Below are 27,890 nucleotides of genomic sequence, written 5' to 3' on the forward strand. Positions count from 1 at the left end.
CCATTCATCTCAGGTACACTTTAAAATGTATATTCTGCAGTACAACTGTGTACAAGTTGGATGCAATATTCTATTGCATTAACGCCTTAACAAAAGCAACAATCAGGTATCCACCATAACACTGCAGCCATCATGCCCCATAACAACAATGAGTATAATGTCCCCTGATATAAGAAGTGTTGCCCCCCCCCCCCCCTTCCCACTCTTTACATTTTTTACTGAAGGTTTTGTGCACACCCTGGTCCACATATACCCCTCATGTGACCAAACTCTGACCTCTGCATTGGTTCGGACACCAGAGGATGACATCAGAGGGGGTGCCTGCAATTCCACTACTACAATGACAGGACCCAGCAGGTCTCACATAGGGAGCAGTTTAAGTGAGGCTGCGGCTAACTCAGCCTTGCTGTCTGTTTGAATTCTGCAAACTGGGTTTAGATCTGCTTTAATCTGAGTTCAGGAACAACAGAAATGTATATACATGGCCCTGTGCCCATCTGGCAGAGATGTCAATGGAATGAACAGGAAAAAGAATTTAGTGGAAGTCACGTAAAGAATTCACTATGCAATGTAGCCAAACAATATGCCATTACATAGGCTAGGACACTATGGCATTGAATTTTATCGATGTATTTTTCTTCAAAGCAACATAGACGTATTAGATCTCTCCTAAGATAAGTATGATATTGCGTAGCAATGGCTATGATAGTGTGGCTCACAGATCAGTGATGGACTGAATTCACGTGCATGCTACAGCAGTACAGGTAGTCCCCAACTTACAAATGACCCACAGATACGAACGGCCCAAAAATGTGAAATTTAATTCTGTGGGAACAAATTTTTCAAAAAGATCTTGTAGCTTTTGAGAAAATTGATTTAAAAAAATGTCAAAGAAAAAATGTTTTTCAAACTGGTAAGATAACATTTTGCTGGAGTACACTGAGGGCACAGGGAGACAGAGGTGACAGTGCAGGGACAGAGGGGGACACTGAAGGCACAGGAGAACAAAGGGGACACAGAGGGAGACACTGGAGGCACAGGGGAGGGGAGCTTAGAGGAGGTTCAAGGGACACAGATGGCACAGTGTTTCGACTTAAAGGGCTCAGCCACACTATAAGCGCTTTTCTGAGAGCTTGTGATTGATTAGTGCTTTCTGAGCACTTTTTAAAAATTGCTCCCATTCATTTGTTTCATTAAAATCGCCGTTATCCGCCTGGTTCATCCCCAACTGACCCCAGTCGGTGACAGTCAGCGCAGGCGCAGTCCAACTGCGCGCACTCCCCTGTCGCGCTCCCATCACTGGGAGCATTCTGCGCAGGTGCAGAACACTCCCACCCATGGGAAAGCATGCGCAGCCAAGCCATAAGCCTGGAGTGATAAGTCGCTTGGCCCACCTACATACCTGCACTGTACCTACTCCTACCTATTGCCTGATGAAGTACGGTCATACTTGTGAAACGTGTTGCATTTTCCCCTGAAGTATGTAAATAAATTTGTTCTGCTAAACTTTGATGGCATATCTTGTGTCTGTTTGGAGAAGGTAAGTACACTGCCTCCACAAATTTTAAACTTTTTAGACATTTTTATTCTTCTGGCACCTCTGTATCCCTGCTACATTGTTCTAGTCCACCCTTGGTGGAGGGGTTTCATCCCCTTTTTTCTTGATCTACGGAGAGAGCGACTTCTTAATCCTGAGTGGGGTCAGGTCTAATTTCCCCACCTGCAGTTGTTGCCTTTGTGAGTGTATTTGCATTTAATCTACCAACTTCATCCCATATTACCAGTACATACTACATTATATTTGGCTCTTGGTGTCCCTATCTTTGTACATTTGTGTTAAACCACATGCACATGCTCAGCAGCAGTCTTTTACGATAAACAACTCATCACACAATTACGATTATTAATGTTGTAAAAAAGTTGAAAAGATACGTCTTGGCATGCAAACGACTATTATATACACATAACGACTTGATGAACAACTACAAATTTACATATCGTTACTCAATTGGTGAACGACTAATGTGTTCTAATTAGTGATGGAAAACTTTGAAAAGTCGTAGCAGACTTCTGTACACATTGCTGTGTTGGACACAACTTCTCTCAGTCGTTCGTCAAGTCAATCTAACAGTTGGATCGCTTGAGCTGCGTCTTATCAGTCGTTGGACGCCTCTTATCAGTGATAACGCCTTGTCGTTTGCACGTCTTTTACGTGACAAAAATCGTTCGACTTCTGTTGAGTGTGTATATGAGCCTTTAAAGAGAGTCTGAAGCGAGAATAGATCTCGCTTCAGACCTCATAGCTAGCAGGGGCATGCGTGCCCCTGCTAAAACGCCGCTATAGCGCGGCTTAACGGGGGTCCCTGTCCCCCCAAACCCCCTCCGAGCAGCGGGGGAGCGCTTCCTGGTTGGGGCAGGGCTAACCGCCGCAGCCCTACCCCATGCGCGTCTGTCAGACACGTACCTCCGCCTCTCCCCCGCCCCTCTCAGTCTTCCTTCACTGAGAGGGGCGGGGGAGAGGCGGCGATGCGCGTCTGATAGACGCGACTGGAGGCAGGGCTGCAGCCGTTAGCCCTGCCTCCAGGAAGATCAGCTCCAGCGACCTTTTTCCGACCCAGGTTTGCGGGGGGTGGGTTGGGGGTGAAGGGACCCCCGTTAAGCCGCGGGATAGCGGCGTTTTAGCAGGGGCACACGTGCCCCTGCTATATATAAGACCTGAAGCGAGATTTAGTCTCGCTTCAGTGTCTCTTTAAGGAGCGCACACACGCCATACTTCAGCAAAGGACGGGTCCGTCTGACCCTCCCGCTGGGCGGACATTCTGCGGACAGTAGCACGTGTGTACGTGCAGAAAGTCCACCCAGCTGGAGGGTCTGACGGACCCGTCGTTTGTTACAGTAGTGCGTGTGTACGCACCTTAAGGATGAGATTCACTATATAGCTAAGTACACACAGACCAACCCGCAGTCTGATTATCATCTGACTTTAGTCTGTTGGATGACAATCAGGTATGTGTACGCGTACAAACAACTTGATGAGCAACTGATAACAGGAGGTTTGATCAATTCAACTATTGGATCTACAGTATGTTGGTCTGATATCATGCAGTTGGTGCGTGTGTACAAGTTGTTTGAAAGACTTATACTTGTTTTGAATGTGTAGTCCGTCAGTCCTCTTGTGTGTTCTGTATGTTAACTGAGTTGGTTGTTTAGCAGACTAGGCGTATGTACGTACAGGTCGTGTGGTTCGTCAGGTTGTAAGGTTTGTCATGTTGGTCATGTATATAAAACAGTTGTAGCAACAAGATACTGCGCTCATACAGATAATATAACCATATACTGGGCATTATCACATATAAGGCAAGCTTCATACAACGCTAGAAAAGTCTTTAAAGGTCAATTCAGACAAGTGGTTTGAGTTCATGCGGAAAGGCTTTTTCTGTTTGCCAGAATGTGGCTGCACACGAGATATCGGGCAGGCTAGGTTAACACGGCTTATTGGTTGCCACTAGCCGAGAGCAGATCACTTAACGCATCCCCTATTCCTCTTATTGAGCGTGAGTATTGTTTCATTAGAGGGTTTAGCGGGTTTGGCTTTTTTAGTTTTGTATTGTACTTTTTCATCCAATAAAATCCTACGCTTTTACGCAATGTAGAGCTTCTACTTTCTTATGCACAGCTGTGGAGACGCCCTAGGAGGATCGCCAGTGAGGCTGAGGGGTGGCCAATATCATAGAGGTGATTACGGGCCCTGAAGGCTGCAGCATCCGGTGAGTCTGTACCTAAAGGGGGGATGTAGCTGGATTGAAGCTATAAGAGACTTTCTATGTGTGTGCAAGCTTCTATGAGGGCCTACCTGTTTTTCTATAAAGCTACATAATGTTGGTCATGTGGTTGTGTGCATGTTGGACGTGTGTATGAGCCTTAATTACCTTTATCCTATCTTGCTGTCACTTACAGTAGGCAGTTAAAATCTGACAGATCGGACAGGGTTTGAACTAGTCCATCTCCTCATGGAGATTATCATGGTTTTCTTTGCTTCAAAAAGCACTTACTGAATGGTAGTTTCTCAGTCAAACTGCCAAAAAAGCCAGCAAGCAGTTAGGGAGGCAGGCCAGCATCCTTATATAGATCCTTTCCATAGAGAGCTTTTGTAAAGAATAGAGATAATACTGAAAATCCTCTATGAGGATTTAGACTAGTCCAAAACCTGTCAGATCTTTCAGATTTTTGCTGCCACTATGAATCCAGCCTGAAAGCTTCGCCACTTGTTTTTTTACAGAAAAAAATAAAAATAAACAAAAGTTCATGTACTTGTATACCTGACAGGGAGGGGAGACTTTTTTTTTATAGAACTGTGCAACAAACTGGGAGAGAGAAAAAGTCTCAGAGTGGAAACAAAATCATAACAGAAAAGTATTCTCTATAAAATATGGTGACGGCAGATCTGCTATCAGTTTCTACCGTGATTTTTCATATGGTATTCAGACGTACTGTAGGTGGTCCACGCCTTCTGTGATTTGATTCAATATGACCCCGGGACGGCATTCACTATAGCGAGCAGAGCAGACATTCCTCCGGGGTCCCCATAGCGCTCTATACAGCGGCATGCGTCCCTTGCGACTTTATTGGCTGCTTATAAACGTGTCCCCTGGTTCCAAATCGGATAATGACATTATACTAACGAGACACACACACCCTACCCCCTCTGCTGGTTTCATGGGGGAGGGACGTTTAATGAGCACAAGTGGGCAGGAGAGGTAGAGCCAGCCTTGGGGCAGTGGGTGGATCGCAAGCTGCTCTCAGGACCACAAGAGCTGAGCGCTCAGAGCAGCGGGAGCGGCGACAGCAGCCACAGGGGATGGCATCACCCATGCTAGAGGTAACTCCACGCACAGAGGCTGGGGAAGGTGCTATATGTTATATTCAGGCTGGGAGGTTCTAAATATGCTTTATATACGAAATGTGCTCAGCGTGGGAAAACTTTACTGTCCGGCTGAGATGTGATACACTCTCTGTATGGTAATAGCCGTTGTTAACAGGTGAATAGGCTGCGGAGAATACTCTATCATAAAACATGCTCTGATGTTTTACAGGCGCGGTAAACTAAACATGACATGGAGTTTCTATGCTTCTCTCAATGACAGGTAGTTTACATAGCCGAGAGTTGTCGGCTACATAACTCGGCTTCCACTGCCGCTACCAACAGCAGCGTGGCTATTTCCATTACCAAGTAGCGCTTTTCTGTCACTTGTAATCTACCGACAAACCCATAAAGCGACATGCTCGCATTTATGATGTTCCAAGGACACGTCTGAAAGCAACACATGGGGACAGTGAACATTTTTTAGTTTTACATTTGAATGAATCTTTATTTTTAAATGTCACATATTACAACTCTCCTTTTTTCCTTTATTTAATATTCTCTGTATAATGCTAACTGAACAGACTGGTATTGAAATGACAAGCAACAGCTGGGGACTTAATTTATTGGTACATACGATGCAATTTACCATCAGACTGATGTGTCAAATGGAAAATTTCTAGCATGTCCAATCTACTCCTGAAAATCGATCCTGTTCTCGATTGGAAGCAGATCGGACATGCTGAAAATTATTAATATTGAGTCCACTTGTCGATCTGACAAGAAATTGCATGTGAGTGGGGTTATGCCAGGTGCACATAATGCTATTTTCCATCAGATTGACGGTCGAATCGATAATTTCTGTCAGGTCCAATTTGATTTCCGAGTGCTTTTCTGAGCAGTTTTGTACAGAATTGATTGAAAAATCAATCATAAAAATGATCTGTCGGAAATGATCGATTCGATCATTAATGTGATGGGAAATTGCACTGTGTGTATCAGGCATTACATTACTTTCATACTGTTGAGCCAGACAATATAATCGCATCACAAATGCTGTGCGATGATATTGTAATGGTAAGGTCACATCAGAGTGTTAGCAGTGCGGTGCTGCAGAATCCCGCGGAATGACACAAGGCATGTTCTACGCTACCGGATGACGTGCGTATTTACAGTTGCTTGACACATACCATTCATGGATACCCAATGCACACATACCGCACAATGCTTCTGTGCAAATTACCCCGTGTGAAACCAGTCTTAAAGTACCAAGTTCTAAAGGTATTGCGTATATCAGATGTCTTTTTTATTTCTTTAAAGTGGGCATGTAGCTTTAAATGTAGCGATTCAAAAATCTACGTAAGTTATATTGAAACTCAGAACAGCTGTTGTTCATAACTGAATCGATTGCATTACTACACAGCAATTGATGTTTGGCTGTTTCTGTAGTAATAGTCAAGATTAGCAAATGTGCAGAAATTAAGATTTTAATCGATCTGGAATTGACTGAGAAGTTTCAAAAATTCCAATCGACATACACTTTTGAATTAAGGTACTTTTGAATTAACAATGTTGATCACTTTTGGTTGGCGGAATTTAGAATTTTAGACTCTATAAAGTTGGATTGGAAAACCGGTCGGAAACTAGATTGGACTTGTCGGACATTATCCATTTGACACAAAATTTGACAAGAAATTGCACTGTGTGTACCAGCGCTTTGAAGACGTGTTTATCACATTCTCAGATAGAGTACCCTTATCTGCATGGAAATGACCCAATTATCATTTAGGTAACCTGCTGTGCAGCTTATTGTTCACTGTATACGCCTCCGAAGTGGACAGTTGGAACTTTTCTTCCGCTCTCATAAACTGTAACTGCTTTACAGAATGTCAGTCAGTTAGGCTGTAGGGAATAGAATGCAGTAGGTTCCATACAATGACTACAGTTATAATACAATTCTTAGCCTTTTCTCCAGGGACCAATAATAGTCTGTTTTATGATGATTTAGCTAGTCCCTAATCAACTTCATTGTCTTAATAGGAATTATATTGTTTCTTTTCTAGTTAGCTGATTTTACTTAGAATAGTGTAGTGATATACAGTATTTCTTGCACTTTTCATTTGAGTCTGGCACACATTTTTAGATTTTGTTTCATTTACATCAAAATGGATTCCTGTGGGTATACACATATATTTGAAGAAGTTAGCTATGTGTTATGCGATTTCCGATTGTTTTTTCTAATCGATTTTCTGATCACTTCTATACAAAATCGATCAGAAAAATGAACAGAAATTAGATAGGACCTTTCGGAAATAATTGATTCGACCCATCTATCTGACAGGAAATTGGATGGTGTGTACCAGGCATAACATCGATGCTACATAGAAGTGGTAGAATTGGCCAATCAAAATTGGATGGACCTTAAGGCCTCTTTCACAGTAGGACGTTGCGTTTTGATGTGACGTTAAAGCAAATACAACGCAACGCCCCCAAAAAGTTCCAACGCAACTTAATGCCCCATTATCGTCGCATACAGTAGAAGATACAGGCAATGAAAAGTATGCTTCCAAGTCATTACTGAGCATGTGCAAACAGTCTAACGCAGCTGATAACATGTGTATAACGCACTGCATGCAGTACTTTTACATAACATGCAGTGTTAGTCACCAACACAACGTGTGCACTGTGAATAGGGCATTGCGTTTTTATTGCTGTCATCAGTGTTTCAGTGTGTGTATACCCTGTCAACTGCCTACATTTCTAGCGAGAAATCGTTCAAGCGGTCAGCTAATTCTGACCGGAAGTGAAATCGTTCACTACACCATCAACAAACCAATCTTTGCTTCCTATCTATCACAACCAACAAGAAAATCCCAATTTTGGTTCAACGAAAATCCAATCCAATCCAATGTTTTTATGATTGTTCATAATTGATTGTGCCCATTAATGGAGATTATTTACAACCAATCTGATCAGAATTTCTGATCGTTCTAACAATTTTTACTAGAAATTGGACCATTAGTGGCGACCTTAAAGAGAGTCTGAAGCCTCGTAAAATGTCACTTTTTATTTAACAATTCCCTTCTACACTATCACCCCAGCTAAAACGCTGCATTCCCACAGCAGATCGCTGTATCTAAACCCCCCAAATCCCCGGGGCAATATTAGGGGAGCGCTTCCTTGTAGAGGCAGAGCTTAGCGCTGTAGCTCTGCCTCTACTCGCGTCAATCGCCGCTTCACCCCGGCCCTCTCAGTCTTCCTTCATTGAGAGGGGCGGGGAGAGGCGGAGATCAGTAGTGGATTGACACTAATGCTAAGCTCTGCCTCCTTAGGGCAGCAAAATCCACGACTTTGAAAGTCGTGGATTTTTGCCCCGGTATTTGGGGAGTTTAGATACAGCGATCTGCCAAAGGAATGCAGCGTTTTAGCTAGGGTGATAGTGTAGAAGGGAATTGTTAAATAAAAAGTGACATTTTACGAGGCTTCAGAGTCTCTTTAAACCGAAGTGACATGTGACATGATGAGATAGACATGTGTATGTACAGTGCCTACCACACAAATAACTATGCTGTGTTCCTTTTTTTCCTTTTTCTGCCTGAAAGAGTTAAATATCAGGTATGTAAGTGGCTGACTCAATCCTGACTCAGACAGGAAGTGACTACAGTGTGACCCTCACTGATAAGAAATTCCCCTTTTTACCTCTTTCTTGCTCTCAGAAGCCATTTTCGGCTAGGAAAGTGTTTTATAGTTGGAGTTTCTTATCAGTGAGGGTCGCACTGTAGTCACTTCCTGTCTGAGTCAGGACTGAGTCAGCCACTTACATACCTGATATTTAACTCTTTCAGGCAGAGAAAGAAAAAAAGGAACACCACATAGTTATTTGTGTGCTTGGCACTGTACATACACATGTCTATCTCATCATGTCACATGTCAGTTCGGGTATCCTTTAAGTGTTCCCTCCAGTGCTTCCTTTCTTCCCTGATGCCTAAATGGTCCCCCTAATGCTTAAAAGAAACATGTAATGTGGATAAAAAAAAAGAGAGTTACACTTGGCTTCTGCCAGCCCCCTGCAGCATCCGGTCCCCGCCGCGGCTCAGTTTTGTTACGCAAGTCGACGTCCACTGCACCTGCGTGGTCCTGGCCACACACCCTCGTTCATGTTCCCCTCATCGGGAGCATCCTTTGCAGGTGCAGTACGATGTTTTCTCATACTGCGCCTGTGCTGGATGCTGACTGGAATGGAGGATCTTCAGTGAAGGCGAGGGCACAGGGAGGCTGCAGAGGGCTGGCAGAAGCCACAGGTAAGTGAAACTTTTTTTAAATCCACATTATAGGTTTCCTTTAATCCACTTCCTGATACCTAACCCTAACTAAGGTGGCCATACGCTCGTTAGATTAGCAGCAGATAGATCATCAGATAGATTTCTGATCTATCTGATGTGTTTAGGAACATTTTTTACTAGGAACAGATTTCCAATAGATTTCAGTTTGAAATCTATTGAAAATCGATCTGATGGCATTTTTTCGCCATCAGATTTCCATTAGGGCCAATGCAAAATGATAAGCTATCTCAACAGATCGACCTCGAAATCGGCTGCAAATCGATCGGTCAATCAATTTGCGATCGATATCGATCGGCTGCTAATTGGCTCAGTGTATGGGCACCCTAATGCTTACCTTATCCCCTAAGCCTGATAATCCAACTCTAATCAATAAGGGCTATTTCACACCAAAGGCATTTCCATTTTCAGATTTGGCTTTTATCGCCATGGCACTATGATTATAACCTGGTAATCACGGCACCTTTTTCCCACTGGTGCAACTTCTTCGATTTCCCCCAAAAGTAAATGCAGTCTGTAGCAAAATCAAGCAGCCCACCTCTGTAAAGGTGACCACAGACGATAAAATAAAACCATCCAATTTTATGGCAATTCAATAAAAACAAACAGGAACATTGAAAGCTTTTTTTTTTTTTTTCAAATCGTATCAGAAATATGAATTTCCTGATTTTTTTTCAATATAATGCATTCGACAGCAGTGCCTCCCCCCCCCCCCTCCACCCCCCAATCTCACACATGGCCTGTCCTTAGTTGGCCAGTCATCAATGCTCTCAAAAGCAAAGTTGGTTTCACAAAATAATTTTCTAAGCCACTTGGGGCCATATGCAATTCAGTTTTTCACCTGAATTTTCTCCTAGGTGATATTTTGAAACTTGTCAATAAAATGCATTTTAAACCCCCAGCAAGCAAAAAAATACTCAAAATAATTTTGATAGTACATTTTTTTCTACTTTTTGGGACTTTTCATTTGCAAATTGCTGAAAACGTATTCTAAATTGAAGATGAAAAATTATCTCCTAGGAGAAAAGTCAGGTGAAAAAGTGAATTGCATATGACCCTTAAAGAGGAACTTTAACCCAGGATTAAACTTCATCTCATACCCCCTTTCCCACGACAAATCTTTACCTTTTCTTGAATAGATAGTCAGGCAGTCTGTCTGTCGGATATTGTGGTGAAACCCCGCTCACAGTGTGATGTCATGACCATGGTCCTGACAGTTTGCTGTCTGTGAACCTTCTTGCATTATGGGAAATAACGGCTTTTTGCCTGCCAAGCAAGCAATATCTCCCTCTGTGCATAGAACTCTCAGATATGGACATTCCGTACAGAACACCTGGCAGACTTAAAGAGACTCCGTAACAAAAATTGCATCCTGTTTTTTATCATCCTACAAGTTCCAAAAGCTATTCTAATGTGTTCTGGCTTACTGCAGCACGTTCTGCTATCACCATCTCTGTAATAAATCAACTTATCTCTCTCTTGTCAGACTTGTCAGGCTGTGTCTGGAAGGCTGCCAAGTTCTTCAGTGTTGTGGTTCTGTGATGCACCTCCCTCCTCCAGGCCCCTCTCTGCACACTGCCTGTGTATTATTTAGATTAGTGCAGCTTCTCTCTGCTCTATTATCTTTTACAAGCTGGATAAATCCTCCTCTGAGCTGGCTGGGCTTTCACATACTAATGAATTACATACAGGCAGAGCTGTCTGCACTCTGCAGGAAGAAACAGCCTGACACTTCAGTGGAAGATAGCTGCAGAGGGAAAGAAGCACACAAATGATCTCTTGAGATTAAAAAGGAAGGGTGTATACAGCCTGCTTGTGTATGGATGTATTTTCTATGTGTGGACATGCTGTACATCAACCTACTTCCTGTTTTGGTGGCCATTTTGTTTGTTTATAAACAAACTTTTTAAAACTGTTTTTAACCACTTTTAATGCGGCGGGGAGCAGCGAAATTGTGACAGAGGGTAATAGGAGATGTCCCCTAATGCACTGGTATGTTTACTTTTGTGCGATTTTAACAATACAGATTCTCTTTAAAGATGTCACCTCCAGTGATAAATCTAAGAATGCAAATCAGGGAGAGGAAAGATATTACAATGGGAAAACACTGACTAAATGATTTATAAATAAATATTGTAAAAATAATAAGCAATTTTATTCATTATGTCATTTTCACTACAGTTCCTCCTTAAATTTAAAGAAAGGGTTACAATTTCTAACTGATCCATTAGGAGAGTCTGTAAAAGATTGACATATCTTATTCACATAGGGGCTTATTTTCTTATAGAGAATCCATTCATGTGAAGATATTTTTTAATTAGCACAACGAAGATAAAGAAAGCAGCCCAGCGTATAGCAAAGTCCTAGAAGTAACAATGCGTAAAATCCTCCCCTTACAAATGACATTGCATTGTAATGCGGATGTCCATATACATGTTGGTGAGCATTCCTGTTCAAGTTGTTGCCTTCTGCTTTGCTTCTCTCTGGTGGTTTAGCTGAATAGCCTTTTAGGGTTTGTTCACACTGCAGGCGTTTTCGGCATTTTTTAACAGGCGGGTGATTTTGAAAATCTCCCACCAACGCTTGTGCAATGAATGTCTATGAGAAGGTTCATATCAGCGCGGGTCGTGCCCTGTCCGTTCAGTAATTTCCATTCAGTTGATTCTGTCTCAATGGAAAGTATAGGAGAAATGCAAAACGCTCACACAATATCGCTTTGTGTAGCGATTGCGTTCGTGTTTTTAAGAATAAATACATTGTATTTATTCTTTTCTGGGTCAAAGAGTTCACTTCCTGACTTGCGTCAGAGAGTGAATTACAAAACCGCTTGGAAAAAACGATTAGAAAACCGCTAACACAAAAACGAATCGCCCACCCAAGCGCCGGGAATCGGAGAAAAAGGACACCTCAAAAACAGGCCAATGCGGACGGACATGTGAGCCGAACACAATGTGAACAAGGCCTCACTGATGTGCAAAATAAGAATTACTGTTACATCTGAGCTGACAGCTATTGTTTACAATAGATATCTCTCTGGAGCGATTTCTTAAAGGGGAACTGTAACAAGGGGGATATGGAGGCTGCCATATTTATTATCTTTTAAACAATACCAGTTGCCTGGCTGTTCTGCTGATCCTCTAATACTTTTAGCCATAGACCCTGAACAAGCATGCAGCAAGCAGATCAGGGGTTTCTGACATTGTCAGATCTGACAAGAGTAGTTGCATGCTTGTTTGTGGTGTTATCCAGACACTACTGCAGCCAAATAGATCAGCAGGGCTGCCCGGCAACTGGTATTGATTAAAAGTAAATAAATATGGCAGCCTCCACACACCTTTCGCGACAGTTTTCCTATAACGTGTACCTGAGGCAAAAAAAACAAAACAAAACCCAGACACTTACCTTAGAAGAGGGAAGCATCATGATTCTGAAGAGGCTTCCCACATCCTACTGGCCCGCCATGCGTGGACCCTCGGAACATATCAAAAAGAGCTTTTTGGATGTGTTACATGGCAGCGCTCTTCTTCATGAACACGCATGGCTGTACTGTGCCTGTGCAAGTATGGCAATACCTGCATAATAAGCTGATGCCACTCGTGCACACGTGTTGCAGCACGGCCTGCTCGTGCATGAAAAGGAGCCCAGAAGTTATTTACAGGAGGGTCCCAGGCAGCAGCGGAGATCTCCAGGAGGACACGGGAAGCCTCGGAAGGATCCAGAGCATTCCCTCTTCTTAGGTATGTAGGTAAGTACATCCAAATATCGATTGGATTGTCTATCTGATGGAAATTGCCTCATGTGTACCAGGCAAAAGAGCCAGTTTCAGATTGCCCCGCCCTTCACAGTGCATTACTGTAATACTATACAAAGATTAAAAACAAAACAAAAACGCATCAAATACCTTGGTACAGTCACATGACCCATGCTACTGTGGGTCCTCTGACTCGCAGGCTCCCTTTCATATTCTCTCAATGCCTGCTGCTGGGGCCACGCCTTCTCTGCAATTTGCACCCCTCTTTTATCCCAATGGGTGGGGGCTTAAAACGGACCTGAACTCAGAACATACTCTCTGCTCTAAAAGATACAAAACAGCATAATAACCTTTAAACAAAATTATTTCTTTGTCACACCTGATACAAATCCTAAAATAAATCTGCACTGTTTCTACTTCCTGATTCGTGGAAGCAGACATATTGATAACAGCCTGTGCTTTCAAATTAGCGTATCTGCCATCTCTGCCATTGGCAGTCATGTGACACAGGGGAGAGATCAGATTACAATTTGTGATTAGGCACAAATATGGGGAAATTAGACAGACTAAACTCTCTAAATACATACAGGGTGTATTTCTCTCTGTTTTCCTTCTGTCCTGTGCAATAGTTCAGGTCCACTTTAAGTTGCACCTTGGCCACACTTCCGCTGGAGTGCTGATGGGAGGGTGGAGACTGGTCAGCCCCCTCCCCTCTAAGAAATCCGCCCACTTCTAAACAAGCAGGAGAGGGGGTCTGAGAGGATCAGTTCAATCCATGTGCCGCTACTAAACACTAAAATTAAGGTATGTATTGATTTTGTCTTAGAACATGAGGGACATAACTTAATGAATTATAGGGGGAGAATTTTAAAACATATTTCAATTGGCTTTCAGTACGTTTCATTTATAGATACTATTTTTTTTCTTTTAACCAGCTGCTCAAAAGTTTGTCTGATATCAGTTAAATTAGTTACATGTCAGATTTCCATGGACATGACTTGATTCCTAGTAAACTCTCAGGCCTGGTGCACACCAAAAACCGCTAGCAGATCCGCAAAATGCTAGAAGATTTCGAAACTCTTTTTCTGTAGCGTTTCAGCTAGCATTTTGCGGTTTTGTGTAGCGGTTTTGGTGTAGTAGATTTCATGTATTGTTACAGTAAAGCTGTTACTGAACAGCTACTGTAACAAAAAACGCCTGGCAAACCGATCTGAAGTGCCGTTTTTCAGAGCGGTTTGCGTTTTTTCTATACTTAACATTGAGGCAGAAACGCATCCGAAATCAAAAATCTGTAGTAGCCCGGGAGTATGCGTTTCTGCAAAACGCCTCCCGCTCTGGTGTGCACCACCCCATTGAAATACATTATCCTAGCGGATCCGCACCCGCAAGTGGATCGCAAACCGCAGCAGAACCGCTCTGGTGTGCACTAGGCCATAATCAGGATGATACAATTTATTGGCTAGCTTAAAAGAAAAATAGTCAGCTTTTGGTTAATAAGCCTTCTTCAGACTATATTCTAAAGAAGGTTCATTAGCTGAAATCTTACTGGTTTTCTTTTTAAAGTGAACCTGAACTTTAGTAAAACTATTTAAAATAAACACAGAATGTACCTGCAAACAAATATTACATACTTACCTCGCCGTCAGTTTCCTTTCAGGAGGTCACTATTTTCTTCTAACAGCGATTCCTTCCAATTCTGACACAAAATATCTCAGTTGCTGTCAGTTCTATATCAGTTGCTCTCAGTTACAAGTGAAAGGACAACTGGTGTGCAAGGTAATGTCCATGTTTTCCTATGGCTCAAGTGGGCGATATTACGGTTTAACAGTGTGCTGACCCGGAAGCTGTGACAGGGTCATTGCTATTTTTAAAATGGAGAACGGAGAATTCCATTGATCACAGTGGACAAACAGGATGTGGGAGAGGAGAAAGAGATTGATGAGTAGACTCTACAGGAGGTAAGTATGACTTGTGTATGCTTATTTTAACCTTTATTTTTCAGTTCAGGTTTGCCTTAATTAGCCAATAAATGGTATCATCCAGATTCAAAACGTCATGCTTCTGCTGATGGCTAACACTCAATACTCTACTGCTACATCTTGATTGCTACCCATACTTTTACTGTACACTTTTTGTAAATGTCTCCTATAATCTATAGATGCTTAGTGATGATTTAATGATACTGTAACATATCTTCAGTGCACAGCGTCAGTGGTGACATGGCTGAGGCGGAAGATGATTGGTGTAGGAACTCAGAACATGGCTTCAGCCTTGATAGAGTTAAAGTATCAAAGAGCTCACCATCAGAGAATTCTGTCTCTCTTCTCAACCAGAAATGAGGACTCAGTATGCAGATTTAACCAGAATGGGATTTTGGGTCCGGAAAAAACAAAGTTTATTTTATTTTTTTTAACTCCCCAACCCCCCCAAACCCTCCGAGGGGAATATATATTCCGAACTGTGGTTAGGAGAGTTTTCAAAGGGAAGCACGGAGAGAAGCCAGTTTAACCCGAATGTTCCCAGAGATGAAGAAGTTCTGAATTAACCGCTTTAATTTCTAATTTCAGAACGCCACAATATCTGTTACATTGCCAGAACTTCTGCTGTGAAAATGTGGCCGCAACGCTGAGGCATTTCTTTCCTTTTGTGATGCTTGATTTCTGGCCTAGTGTAGATCTCGGGGGTTCTCCTGAGAGTCACAAAGCCTTTTTATTGGACTGAGGGCTCTTTGATGCTTTCCAGAAGCTACAGCAAACATGGCCTTCCAGCAGCAAGTGCTCCATGACACACTCCCTGAGGGTAAAGGATAAATGCACTGCTATTATATTCCATTGCTGACTTTGTTTCTCTGTCTGAAGAGATATCAGAACTTCCTGGCTACCTGTTGTTTACTAACAGTTCCTTTCTAACAACAGGCTGTACGTGTACACCAGCACTGCTGTGGGTGTGCTTACTTGCCTGACATCTCCCATTTCCTCTCCCCAACTACTCAAGGCTGTGTGTGGCAGGAGTACTTTGTGATCTGATATCTGTACTTCAGCACTGATTAAAGGGAACCATAGACAAAGCACCCTTGTGTATTTTACCATATATATCAGTAAGAACATTAGAGAAAACACTTACCATGCTCTCTGTTTCATCCTCACTGCTAAAAGTGTCTGTTATCAGCTGTGATAAGAATCCCAGACTGAGCATTCAGTCTGGCTTTGGCGGGAATGATTATAGCTGAGTCATTATAGCAGAGCCACAAGGGGCAGGCTTGGGCTTGAAAAGACACCAGAGAAGACAGACTCAGCTATAATCTTTCCGTAGCAAAGCTAGACTGAGTGCTAAGTCGGGATTCTTATCAGAGGTGATAACAGTCATATTAAACAGAGAACAATGAAACAAAGAGCAGATTAGGTGTTTACTGTCATGTTCCCACTGATTTATAAGGTAAAATACAAGAGGGTGCTTCATCTCTGGTTCTCTTTAAAGCCTGGCACACTCATTCAATTATGATTGGCCAATCACTGACCAATTTTACCACCTCCGTGTAGTATGAGGGTCAACCGATATTGAATACTATGAGCATATTGTGTAGGTAAACCCTCATACTACATGGAGCTGGCAAAATTGGCCAGTGATTGGCCAATCATAATTGAACGTGTGTACCAGGCTTAAAAATGTAATTCCTCCCTTCCCATAGGTGCATACACACATCCAATTTGGCCAATTTTACCACTTCTGTGCTGTATGAAGACCAAAAGATTCTGAATACTATTAACAGATTGTGAAGGAAAGGTGGTAAAATTGGACAGTGGTTGGCCAATTCAAATTGGATGTGTGTATGCACCCTAAATGTTTGAAGATTGCTGATCATTATATCTGCATAGCCTGCTAATCTGTTGTCGCTAATCACAGTTTTTTGCAGGTTTTTTTTTAGTGTTAGCTGTGGGGGGTCTTTAGGGGTTGAGGGTTATGCTGGGAATACACGTCTCGATTCCCCTCTCAATTCTCTTATCTGCCACTCATTTTTCTTATTTTTTTCCATTGTGGTCAATGTGGAATGGAGGGGTGAAACGATCGGGCCGGAGATCGGACATGTCTATGAGCCATCTAAATGGCTCAAAAACGAACCGTGTATTCCCAACATTAGGCACCGCCAGGAAAGGGGGGGGTTCAGGGTTATGCACCACCGGGGGGGGTTAAAGTTTAGTCACCACAGGGTGTCGGGCAGGGGTAATCTTAGACATTGGTAGAGGTAGTGTTCTGTGTTCCATGTGAGAGTAGGGTTAGGTTAGGTCTTACTGTAGTAAATATCAATAAAGATCACCGATATTTTACTACTAGAATTAAATAGTAGAATATTGTTAATTTTACCGGTGTTCTACTAGCGGCAATATCGGGAAACCTTTTTTCCAGACACTTTTTTTTTTCCATGTATACCCTCTCCTCCACCTCTCCCTTCTCTACAGGACAGTACTTGCAGCTCGGCATAAATTCGCATTGCCAGAGATACTGTGTATATTATAAAGTCTTCTACAGACATTAGTCATTTTGGCAAAACAATTGTCTTAGCTAAAAAGACTCCCTGAAAGGCCTGGTTCACACTAGCTGGCACATGCATGTATGTGTTTTTAGGCTTGCGCATATTAGCGCACGTCATACACATTAGTGTGTGCTATAACTTTTGGGTTTTAAGCCCAACACAATAAAGAGATCTCATGCGTCATCTGCAAAACTAGCCCAGATATGTTATAATGCAACGCACCCATTTACTGCGCTGAACGATCATGCGATAGTGTATGGACTTTCATATTACATTGCAGATAACATCCAATGCAAATAATGTAAACTAACATTACCTCTGTAGAAGTAGGGACTTCTTAATTTTCTATACTGCATTTATTTAGAATTCTGCCTGCATAATGAACATCCCTGTATTGTTTATCGGGGTTTGAGTATAGCGTTGAATAGGAGTTATTTCATTAGTGTCTTGAAACAAATGCTTAGGCCTACCACGAATGCTTTCGTTTTCACCATTAATGTTGTCAATTCAAACATCACTACAGATAAATCAAGAGCATAGTCAAAACTGTGCTGTTAATAGCAGAGCTTGGACTGTGTCTCCCTGAGGATAATCTACTGTATGTGCATGGCTGTTTCTGGTCTTAGGCTGTCCAGGCAAAGGCCTTGGGTACCCTCTAGTGTACACAGTGCAATACTGCACCTCTGTATTAATGAAATCCTGTTTTAGGCAGTCTGCAGTGCACAGCACAGCCCTTGTGATGTCTTCCAGCTTTCCAGTGTCCTTGTGGTGTAATCATTGGCTGATGATACAATACTCCTTTTCTCCCCTCCCTTCTTCATAGAGCATTATGTGTAATGGGGGAAAGGGGGTCACAGGTTGTTGGGCCTGGGGCATCAAATATGTCAGAAATGAGTCTGTGCATATAGCAAATTCTAATTCTGGACAAAAAGACATTTAAAGCCCAGATACAGACACAGTTGCAAATATGCTGTCTGATAGTTTAGATTGCACAACTTCCCTGCAGGCTTTGCATCTTAGGAGAGTATCCCTCTGGCCACACACTTTATGTACTGTATGCAGTGGCTTAAAAAGTGGTCTGAAACTCTGACATAACATTCAATAAAAATGTGTTTTCCTACGTCTTATTACTCATACGGTTACTGTATCATAGTGCACAAGTAATATTGTCTGTCTACAAATTACAAGTTTGCAAAGTGTAGCTTATCTTGCCCTGAAAGCTGGCAATGCATTTTATTCCAGCTGCTTTGATTATATATTAAAATCTTCTAGTGAGCTGTTCTGAACTGTTTATATGCCTGAAGCAGAGTGTTTTCAGTTGTTTACACACAAATGTAAACGTATTGGAATATAAACACGGATACTGTTATCTCCAGTCTGGATGCAAATTTGCAGCTGAATAGCCTTTCCATGGCAGGACAAAGTGCTGTGTTTAACCGTTTCAGTTATGTTCTGCTACAAATGTTTTCTGGGATAGTAGCTTTAAAGCTGTAAGTAATCTTTTAGAGCAAAGTAGAAATGCTTCCTTTCAGACCACTTTAACCAAGGAGCTAGGGGCCCCTGTGCGAGTTTTACATGGGGTCCCAAAAACTCTATTAATATGGAGCCCCAAGGACATCTGCAGTGTCAGAGTAATTACATTTTTATGATTTGATAAAAAGTTAATTACCACTATTCAATGTACATATAGAGAGGAGTGCATTACCAGCATAGTACCAATGAAAAGCTAATAAGATGGAGGAAGGATGGCCATTAGTGGGCTCCTCTGGTCCAAGGGCCCAGGTGGGCTCACAACCTCTGCATCCCCTTTTGCTACCTGTGACTAAATAATGCATCTCCATGGTGAAGGATGCTATTGCTGTAGTGTGCCTAGGGCCAGGGACCCCATTATAAAGTTGCTATGGGGCACCATGATATGTAGTTATGCCTCTGACTTTTGTGTGTTTTATGGTCATGAAGATAGACCTGCATGAATTTCTGTCCACTTACCTCGCAGCATCAGCCATATCTACACTATAGAGAAATGTATGATGCTAGCTATTCCTATCCTTTCATATAGTCATGCACATGTTAATATTGTCTGGGTTTCCACAAACGTTTCCTTCGCTGAGTCGAGGTCTGTGATGTCTGCTGTGTGGTCCAGGATATTTTCAGCGTTACATTGTGGGAGGATGCGATGGAACATGTAGCCCACAAATCCACATATTAAAACTGCATTAGAAGCTCAAATGGAGAACTGTGTAGTGGTGCCCAATGCCCATACACAGTATATTTTATAGCAGATCAGAGAAATGATCCATTCCTACCTGATATCACCTATCACCACTGTCACTACTTGATAGCTATCAGACTCCAGCAGGAATCTGATATATTGATTTTTCCGACACTGCTTTGTACAGCTCAATGTATTGGGGCACAGTGAATGGGCTGTGTCATGCTAGGTACACACGAGGCAATTTTTTGACAGATTTACTGTCCGATCGATTATTTCCAAGATGTCCAATCTGATTTCTGATCGATTTTCCATAGAAGTGAATGGAAAATCGATCAGAAATCAGATCGGACATGTTGGAAATAATCGGTTAATTCGTCAGAAAATTGCATCGTGTGTGTCTACTATCAGTTGCTGCCCATTTGGGTGCCAATACAATGTTATGGCAACACAACCACTGTGGCACCCGACCCACTGCTGCAGGCAATTTCAGCTCATAGGGGATGCATTGCCATAACCTGGAGAAATGCACGGAATCTGCCTGGCAGCTGATGCGCTGGCGCAATGCATTCACTGTAATCCACCCTTAGTACAGCTACACAGCCATCAATCATGTGCCATCTCCAATCCGCCTTCCCTCCAAATGGTTTTCTTACTTTTAGTGTGTTTTACAATTTTTCCAGCATTTTAACTGTCTTGTTTGAGGTGATTTGTGCCAAGGCAGTGGGGGCTGTTACCTGTCCGGACCGCTGAACTTCCGACATGTCTTCTGGGTCCCGATCACATGATATGACATGATTGTGATCCAGGGGATGGTGTCAGAGTTACAGCACCGCTTTGTGGTGGAAAAAGGGTGGCAAAAACTCTTCCATCAACCCTCTTCCACCACTGGGTGGTGCTGTAACGCTGACACCATCCCCTGTATCCCGATCACATGTCATATCATGTGATCGGGACCCAGAAGACATGTCGGGATTACATCGCCACCGCAGTGGAGGAGAGAAGAAGCTGATCCACCTGGAAAGGAAACTATAACAGCTTTCTGCTGCCTGCTCTGCATGGCCCGCATACAGGCTTGCTCAAATCCGGTCCGGGAGACATCCGGATAGTTGCTATCCGGATATCTCCCAGTAATGCTGTGCGGGTGGGGGTGTCAATCTTACCTGTATGACGTCTTCTTCAGTCCGTCCCTGGCGCCTCCCACGATGCGCTCCAAGCGCCGCATGCGCCGGTCGCGTAACTACAAACACTTCCTCCTTCCGGGTTGAATGAGGAAGTGTTTGTAGTCCCATGAGCGGCACATGCAGCGCTTGGAGTGCATCATGGGAGGCGCCAGGGACGGACCGAAGAAGACATCATACAGGTAAGATTGCCCCCGCCCCCCCCCGCACAGCTTTACTTACTTTAATTTACTTTATCCGGATGTCTCCCGACTCCCGGACCGGATTTGAGCAAGCCTGCCCGCATAGCACACCAGGCTGGAGAAGGCCCCAGAGGCAGGATAAATGCAGCCCTGCAGCCACATACAATTTTACTTTATGTGGATGCTAAAAGGTTAATGTGTGCAATGGAGATGCTATTGTTTTTGTGCGATTCGCATCTAATGTAAGGCCCCGTTCACACTGCACGCATTTCGAGAACTCGTGCAGGAGGCCGACATGCAGGCCATCAGAAAGTGCATAGACTGCACTGTCTGATGTTCACACTGCATGCGGTCCGAGAACGCATGCTGCACGCATTTTTTCACAAAACGCACGGCTGACCCATTCACTCCAGTGAATGGGATCAGTCACGCAACAATTATAAACACAGATGGCGTGTGTTCTTACACATTGCGTTCCGAACGCACGGCCATCAGCGTTTCATGATGTGAACGTAGCCTAAGTCAGTGGAAATGTAGGAAAATCGCATTTGTTACGCAAAAATCGCTTCCGATTTTTAACTTAATTACATACATTCTCATGTAAACAAACTTCAACATGGCATACAAAAATGCAAAATCGCAAAGAGAATAAATCAGAGGACAAAAACGCAAAATGGGATGTGCGGAAAAAACATGGATAAATGTGAATGCTGCCTTAATTCTGGCTGCTAATATTGCCATAGCTAAGCTCAACATCATGTTCTGTACCACAGACAGTGAACTCATGCAGGCAGGGTCTCTTTACATGCATGAGATGTTCTTCAGCTAGTTTAGATATAAATACTTTTAATGATATTTTATGGCTTACAAATACTATGTGTGCCATATAAAGTAAAAGGTGTTGAAAGTGAAAATAATTTTAACAAGGGCACAGTGACCGGCAGTAACTAAACTGAGAAAGTCAACCACGTTTCTTCATGGTTAAATGGCTTCTACTTTCTGTTTATTTGAAGTGGATATTTTTAAAATTCACACTTTGAATCTGAAAGGTGGAGATACGATTTGGGTGGGAACATAAAATATTAAAAATAAATTGTATAAACCCAGCGAGGACATGCTTGAAATTCTGTGGAGAATAAGCGGCCTCAGACGCTGGCTTAGCAAATATTAGCCGACTCTTTGAGGTCAATAAACCCCAGAAATTTGTTGCTAATGTTATTTGTGGAAGACCTATATATAGGTCGGTATTCTTCATTCTTGTAAACACCTTGTAATGTAACCTGATGGGACAAATAGATGTACTTATTACAGACCTGGCCACTGTAGGTCTCCTCACACATTTTATACAAATTGAGTTTATAGAAAAGTACACAGTGTGGTTAGAGATGGTCCTCTTTTTATTTAAAAGTTTAAGCCAAGTTTGTTGTGTTTTTTTTGTTGAATCATCTGTTAACTGTCGAACTGACACTGAAAGCTTAGAGTAACTACCTCCCAACACTGTATGGCTAAATCTGGACTGTTAACTTTATAAAAAAAATTCCAACATAAAGTGAACCAGTCACAAATAGGCATTTATAGTAACAAGAAACTTCTGTGTGAAAGCGCTCCATGGCTGAGTTCGCACTAATGGTTTTGGGTCCAGCAAAGCCATCATAGGGCCCTTACACGTGTATGGAGATGGTTTCTATTAAAGTGGACCTGAACTCAGAACTTCCTCTATGCTTTAAAAGCTATGTAACAGCATAATAACCTTTAAAGAAAAACATTTCTTTGTGAGGGCTCGTTCACATTAGGAGCGTTTTTGTCATTTTTTAAGCGCTGACGATTTTCAAAATCGCCCTGAAAGCACTTGTGCAATGATTCTCTATGAGAATGTTCACATCTGAGTGGTTCATTTCCGATCTGCTCAGATAAGCGGTGCATTGGCCATTTTTGAGGCAATTCCGCCTCAATGGGAGGTATGGGAAAAACGCAAAACACTCACAAAATTGTGCGGCGATTGCGTGAGTGTTTTTAAGAATAAATACATTGTATTTATTCTTTTCCGGATCAAAGAGTTCACTTCCTGACTGACTTCAGGAAGTGAAGAAACGCAATTGCTCTGCAAAAGTGCTTACAAAAGCACTTTAAAAAACCGTCCAACGCACAGAAATCAGAAAAAAAATCACCATGATCACCAACCATCTTGAAAAAGTTCCCCCCTCTCATATAATAATGTGCCACAAACAGGAAGTTAACATCACCAACCATTCCCATTTTATTAAGGTGTATCCATATAAATGGCCCACCCTGTACATCCACAATGACTCTTGTCCATAGGGATTGGGATGTTATGTCTATGGTGCTGTACAAGAACGCTTGCCAATAGCCAAGTGACGCATACTGTAGAGGAAGGAGAAGGGATGACGGTGTGGCGCGAGATAGAGCAGCTTCCAGTAGACTGGGTGTGAAGGGGATATATACCTCATTCTTTGCTGTCCTTTAGAAATCGGACATGCTGGAGCAGCTGTACACTTGCTAGACTATTAGCAGACACAGCCCTGACGTATTCCTCTTCTGATTTTATGAGTAGGACTATGATTAACACCGATAACTGACACATTGTGAAGCATTATGGCCCCATGCACAAAATTAAATTGATTAATCATGATGGTTTTGGCCAGATGTTGGTGGAGCCAGTAGTTCTCTTGAGCCTCTGTTCCGTGAAGGTGGGCATGGGCAAGCAATCAACCAAAATAACCTGATGTGCCTAAATGCTTGGCGCCTGCATTAAGTTAAGATGGGAGAAGCTGGTAGAAACAGTAGACTGCTGGCTGAAATTATTTCAAAGGATCTTTGAGCTGTTAAAGCTAAAAAAAAAAAAAGTCCTCTCTCCGTGTGGTCCACCAACTGCTGTCCTCATTTAAAGTTGACGTCTTCGGGAAGCCTCAGATGGCTTCGCAAGAACTCAGGTCCCACGTACTTATAAAGACAATAAAAAATTCCAAACGCTCTTAAACCCCCCGACACTTATACCTACTGGTGCAGGATCGTGTCAGCCAAGCCACAGGTATGCAGAAAAAGAGGACGTTCTTCAAATAAAGATTACCAGATCTTTTACTCCACTGCAGTACAGAGCTGCTTGTCTTCAGAAGTACTTGGGGATACGAGTACTTCCAAAGGTTGCTAGAGTAGGGCCAAAGACATATTCGACCAGTTTGATCAGAAGACTTCTACCGAGGCCTGGCGATGGAACGAGGGGATAGAGAGAGGACTGGAAAAGCTCTACGGCAGTGTTCCCCAAACCCTGTCCGCAAGGCCCACCAACAGTGCATGTTTTGTGGAAATCCACAGAGGAAGTTAATCAGCTCTGCTGAGACAGTAATTACCTCACCTGTGCATGCTTGTGGTTTCCTGCAAAGCATGTACTGTTGGTGCCTTGAGGACAGGGTTGGGGAACTCTGCTGTGCGGGATCCACAGCCTTTCCTCTCCATAGGCGATTCTCTTTTTTAGCTTGCTTCAGTTTTACTTTAAATAGCTAATGTGTGTGTGCACCTTTGTGGCTTTAAGAGACCATTTGTACAAACAGAAGCACTCCCGGGTGAATAATAACCATACAAACCAGAGTGAATCACTGTCCAACCCCAGTAACCAAAAAATGTAGCCATCAAACATTAAAAAATATTACCACTATAAATAAGGTGTATGGTGATCCTCTCATTTGGATTTTACAGACTAAAGGTACAGTAGTGGGAGGCATAGATGAATGTAAAAAAACAAGTGAAACATAATGGAATATGGCTCATGTTCTGCTTACTTTAGGGGAGCAGAGATTGAAATAATTTGTGAATTAATATGTCTGTACACTTTAAAGGGAACCTGAAGTGAGAGCGATATGGAGGCTGCCATATTTATTTCCTCTTAAACAATACCAGTTGCCTGTCTGCCCTGCTGATCCTCTGCCTCTAATACTTTTAGCCATAGACCCTGAACAAGCATGCAGCAGATCAGGTGTTTCTGACAAAATTCTGACAAGATTAGCTGCATGCTAGTTTTAAGTGTGTTATTCAGACACTACTGCTGCCAAAGAGATCAGCAGGACTGGTATTGTTTAAAAGGAAATAAATATGCCATCCTCCATATACCTCTCACTACAAATTCCCTTTTACAAACAACTAATATAATGTTATATGGGATTTTCGGTTCTGTATCTGGTCGTTTGTTCTTTTATGACTTACTGAAAAAGATGAATATTTTATCTTTCAGGAAGAAGCCCGTTATGTCTCCAGTCCCCTTGCAATGCTAACTGCTGCCTGCAACAAGTTTGGAGGTTCAAGTCCTATTAGGGATTCTCCATCAGCTAAACTGGGACCAAAAAAGTCCTACAGTCCGACAAATGACTTCAGTGCCGCTAAATTGATGGGAGACGGATACTCTTCAACATATTTAGGAGGAAGCAATTTAATGGCCCAGTGTGGCACTCCACCTGCTCCTTCAAGTTATGGCAGTGATTACAGCTCCTTTTCCCATTCATTCCCCTCTTCTGCAGGGTGCCAGGAGCCCAAGGGTCTCTCAACAGAGTGTGTCCCAGGTGTGTATACCTCCTTAGATGTAGGACATCCCTATAGCTCATGGTACAAATCTGGAATCCATCATGCCTCAATCTCTGGTTCACCCCCTGGAGCAGGTGGCTCATGGTGGGATATGCATCCTAATAGTAACTGGCTAAGCAACCAGGCACAACCAGATGGTTTAACTGCATCTATGCCCCCTGTGACAAATCCTGCAGGTATGAGCAACCAGTACACTGCTGAATACACCACATTGACACCAGCCAACTATCCTGTGGGTTTCCCGTCCATATCACCTTCATCAAGTCCCTCTCCATCGTCTCACATTCTGTCACCATCTCAGCATTCACTGGGACCAGATATGTACAAGCCAAAGCTTTTGACTTCTAGTCCCTTGCTTGAATCTCCTGGACCCCTGAAGCCTCAGAGAGCGTCATCTTATGGAAACAGTGGACGTCCAACATGTGACTGTCCAAACTGCCAAGAACTAGAGAGATTAGGGGCCTCGGCAGCTAGTCTAAAGAGAAAACCTGTACATAGCTGTCACATTCCAGGCTGTGGCAAGGTTTACGGTAAAGCATCTCATCTCAAGGCTCACCTTCGTTGGCATACAGGAGAAAGGCCCTTTGTATGCAACTGGCTTTTCTGTGGCAAGCGTTTCACACGAAGTGATGAGCTTGAACGTCACGTACGCACCCACACCCGTGAGAAGAAGTTCACATGTCCTCTTTGTTCAAAAAGATTTACACGAAGCGATCACTTAAGCAAGCACCAGCGTAGTCATGCCGAGCAAAATGGCACAAAGGAAGGTGGTGTTCAAGGTGATGTTGCAGGAGCTGTAGAAGGACCTGGAGAAGATGGGCCTGGTGCAACAGAGGGATCCCCTGTTGGCTCTAACCAAGAGAGATCATCGAGTAGTCCTGGGCAGGGAGGCTTACTGGAGATATGAGGACAGTGACTAAAGCAATGGTCTGTGTGGTGCTATCCATTGGGCCCATCATCTCAAAGATGCATTAAAAACTGCAGATGCATTAGGGTCCAAATTTAAGCTAAATTAAGTCTGTTGTATATTAAAGTGGCCAAGTGACTAATAGCAACCTGCTTTCATCAGGAGTTGCAAGGTCAAAATGGAGTAGGTCAGTTTAAGTTCCTTTTACATAAGGATTAAAGACATTTGAAACTGTATTATCAATCTTAAAAAAGTAAAGTTGCTTTTTTAACTTTTGCGACTTTTTGTACTGTTGTGACAGTCATCTTGGCTTAGAGAATTTTAGGATATACAGTTAATGTCTACCTCTCAGTGTTCATGAAGACTTCTGTGCTGGCCTCCTAGAATGGATGATTACACACTGTGATAGAGTCCTTACAACAGACCCTAGACAGTACCTCGTCACTAAAACTGAATCTACTAATTTCTATGGTGCTGTTGCATATATACGTTTTACTCTTTCACATTCCACAGTGAAGACAAGGCTAGATAAAGTACTGCTTCAGTTTCTCAGTTTATTGTTATTCTTTTGACATTTTTAAGAATTAATTTTCACTAATCTTTTTGTTCAAATTTGAAACATTCATGTGTTTACATATAAATATGAACCTTCACACAAATTGGTATTATTTCAATGCTCCAAATCTCCATTGTATTGTAACATTTTCAGTATTTTAATCCTAGCTTTTTTTTCAGACATTCAACATAAGGTACATCTAAGGAACCATCTGTAAGGCCCTTTTTCCACTAGCAATCACAAACACCAGCGATTGCGATTTTTTATTTGCATTGCATTATCACTCTAAAAATCGCTCCAGAAAGCGATTGCGATTTACAAATCGAATCACTATAGTGGAAAATACTTCTCATGATTTCTATGATAAAGTAACAACCCTAGCGATTAAAAAATCACTAGCGATTTGCGATTCAGCTGTGTAGTGGAAAAAGCCCCTTAATCAGTTTTGTAGGTTACAGTTATTAACAACCTTGTCCTGTTAAATTGCACAGGTTCCTTTGCATTCCATGCGTAACCTGTACACTTAACTTTAATGTTGGATCTATAGTAATGTCCTGTATGGGGTACTTGTGATTAAAACACCAGATCAATTGGGCAGGAGCTAAAGACTTTCCTTGGAGAGTCTCCCCTTTGCATGGCTATCAGTTAATGTTGCTCTTCTCCTTTCTAATACCTAACCCTAACCTTCCCTGCTCCAACATGAAATCCTTTCCAATGACTAACACCCCCTTCCCCAATGTGAACCCCTTTAACTTACAATCTTTATTAATGGGTAG

The 27,890-nt window shown here is 42.5% G+C and overlaps 1 protein-coding gene across 2 annotated transcripts; it reads left to right on the forward strand.

The window, feature by feature from the left end:
* Positions 1-3,682: 3,682 nt before the first annotated feature.
* SP7 (Sp7 transcription factor) lies at positions 3,683-26,783 on the forward strand. 2 transcript variants are annotated; one of them, XM_068265097.1, is made up of 2 exons: positions 3,683-3,767; positions 25,305-26,783. In XM_068265097.1, exon 2 carries the CDS (start codon positions 25,338-25,340, stop codon positions 26,556-26,558), a length of 1,221 nt encoding a protein of 406 aa, XP_068121198.1. In that variant the 5' UTR covers positions 3,683-3,767; positions 25,305-25,337; the 3' UTR covers positions 26,559-26,783. The 2 variants fall into 2 exon arrangements, with proteins under 2 accessions (XP_068121198.1, XP_068121197.1); XM_068265096.1 differs by lacking the exon at positions 3,683-3,767 and adding an exon at positions 4,797-4,879.
* The last annotated feature ends 1,107 nt before the right edge of the window (positions 26,784-27,890 follow it).

The sequence above is a fragment of the Hyperolius riggenbachi genome, chromosome 2 (genome assembly GCF_040937935.1).
Source record: "Hyperolius riggenbachi isolate aHypRig1 chromosome 2, aHypRig1.pri, whole genome shotgun sequence".
Lineage (NCBI taxonomy): Eukaryota > Metazoa > Chordata > Amphibia > Anura > Hyperoliidae > Hyperolius > Hyperolius riggenbachi.

Bases quoted from the DNA above. Each gene is read 5' to 3' on its own strand.
- SP7 (XM_068265096.1), top strand. From the start codon at position 4,859: ATGGCATCACCCATGCTAGAG. The intron at 4,880-25,304 runs GTAACTCCACGC...TTTATCTTTCAG, and splicing joins TGGCATCACCCATGCTAGAG to GAAGAAGCCCGTTATGTCTC.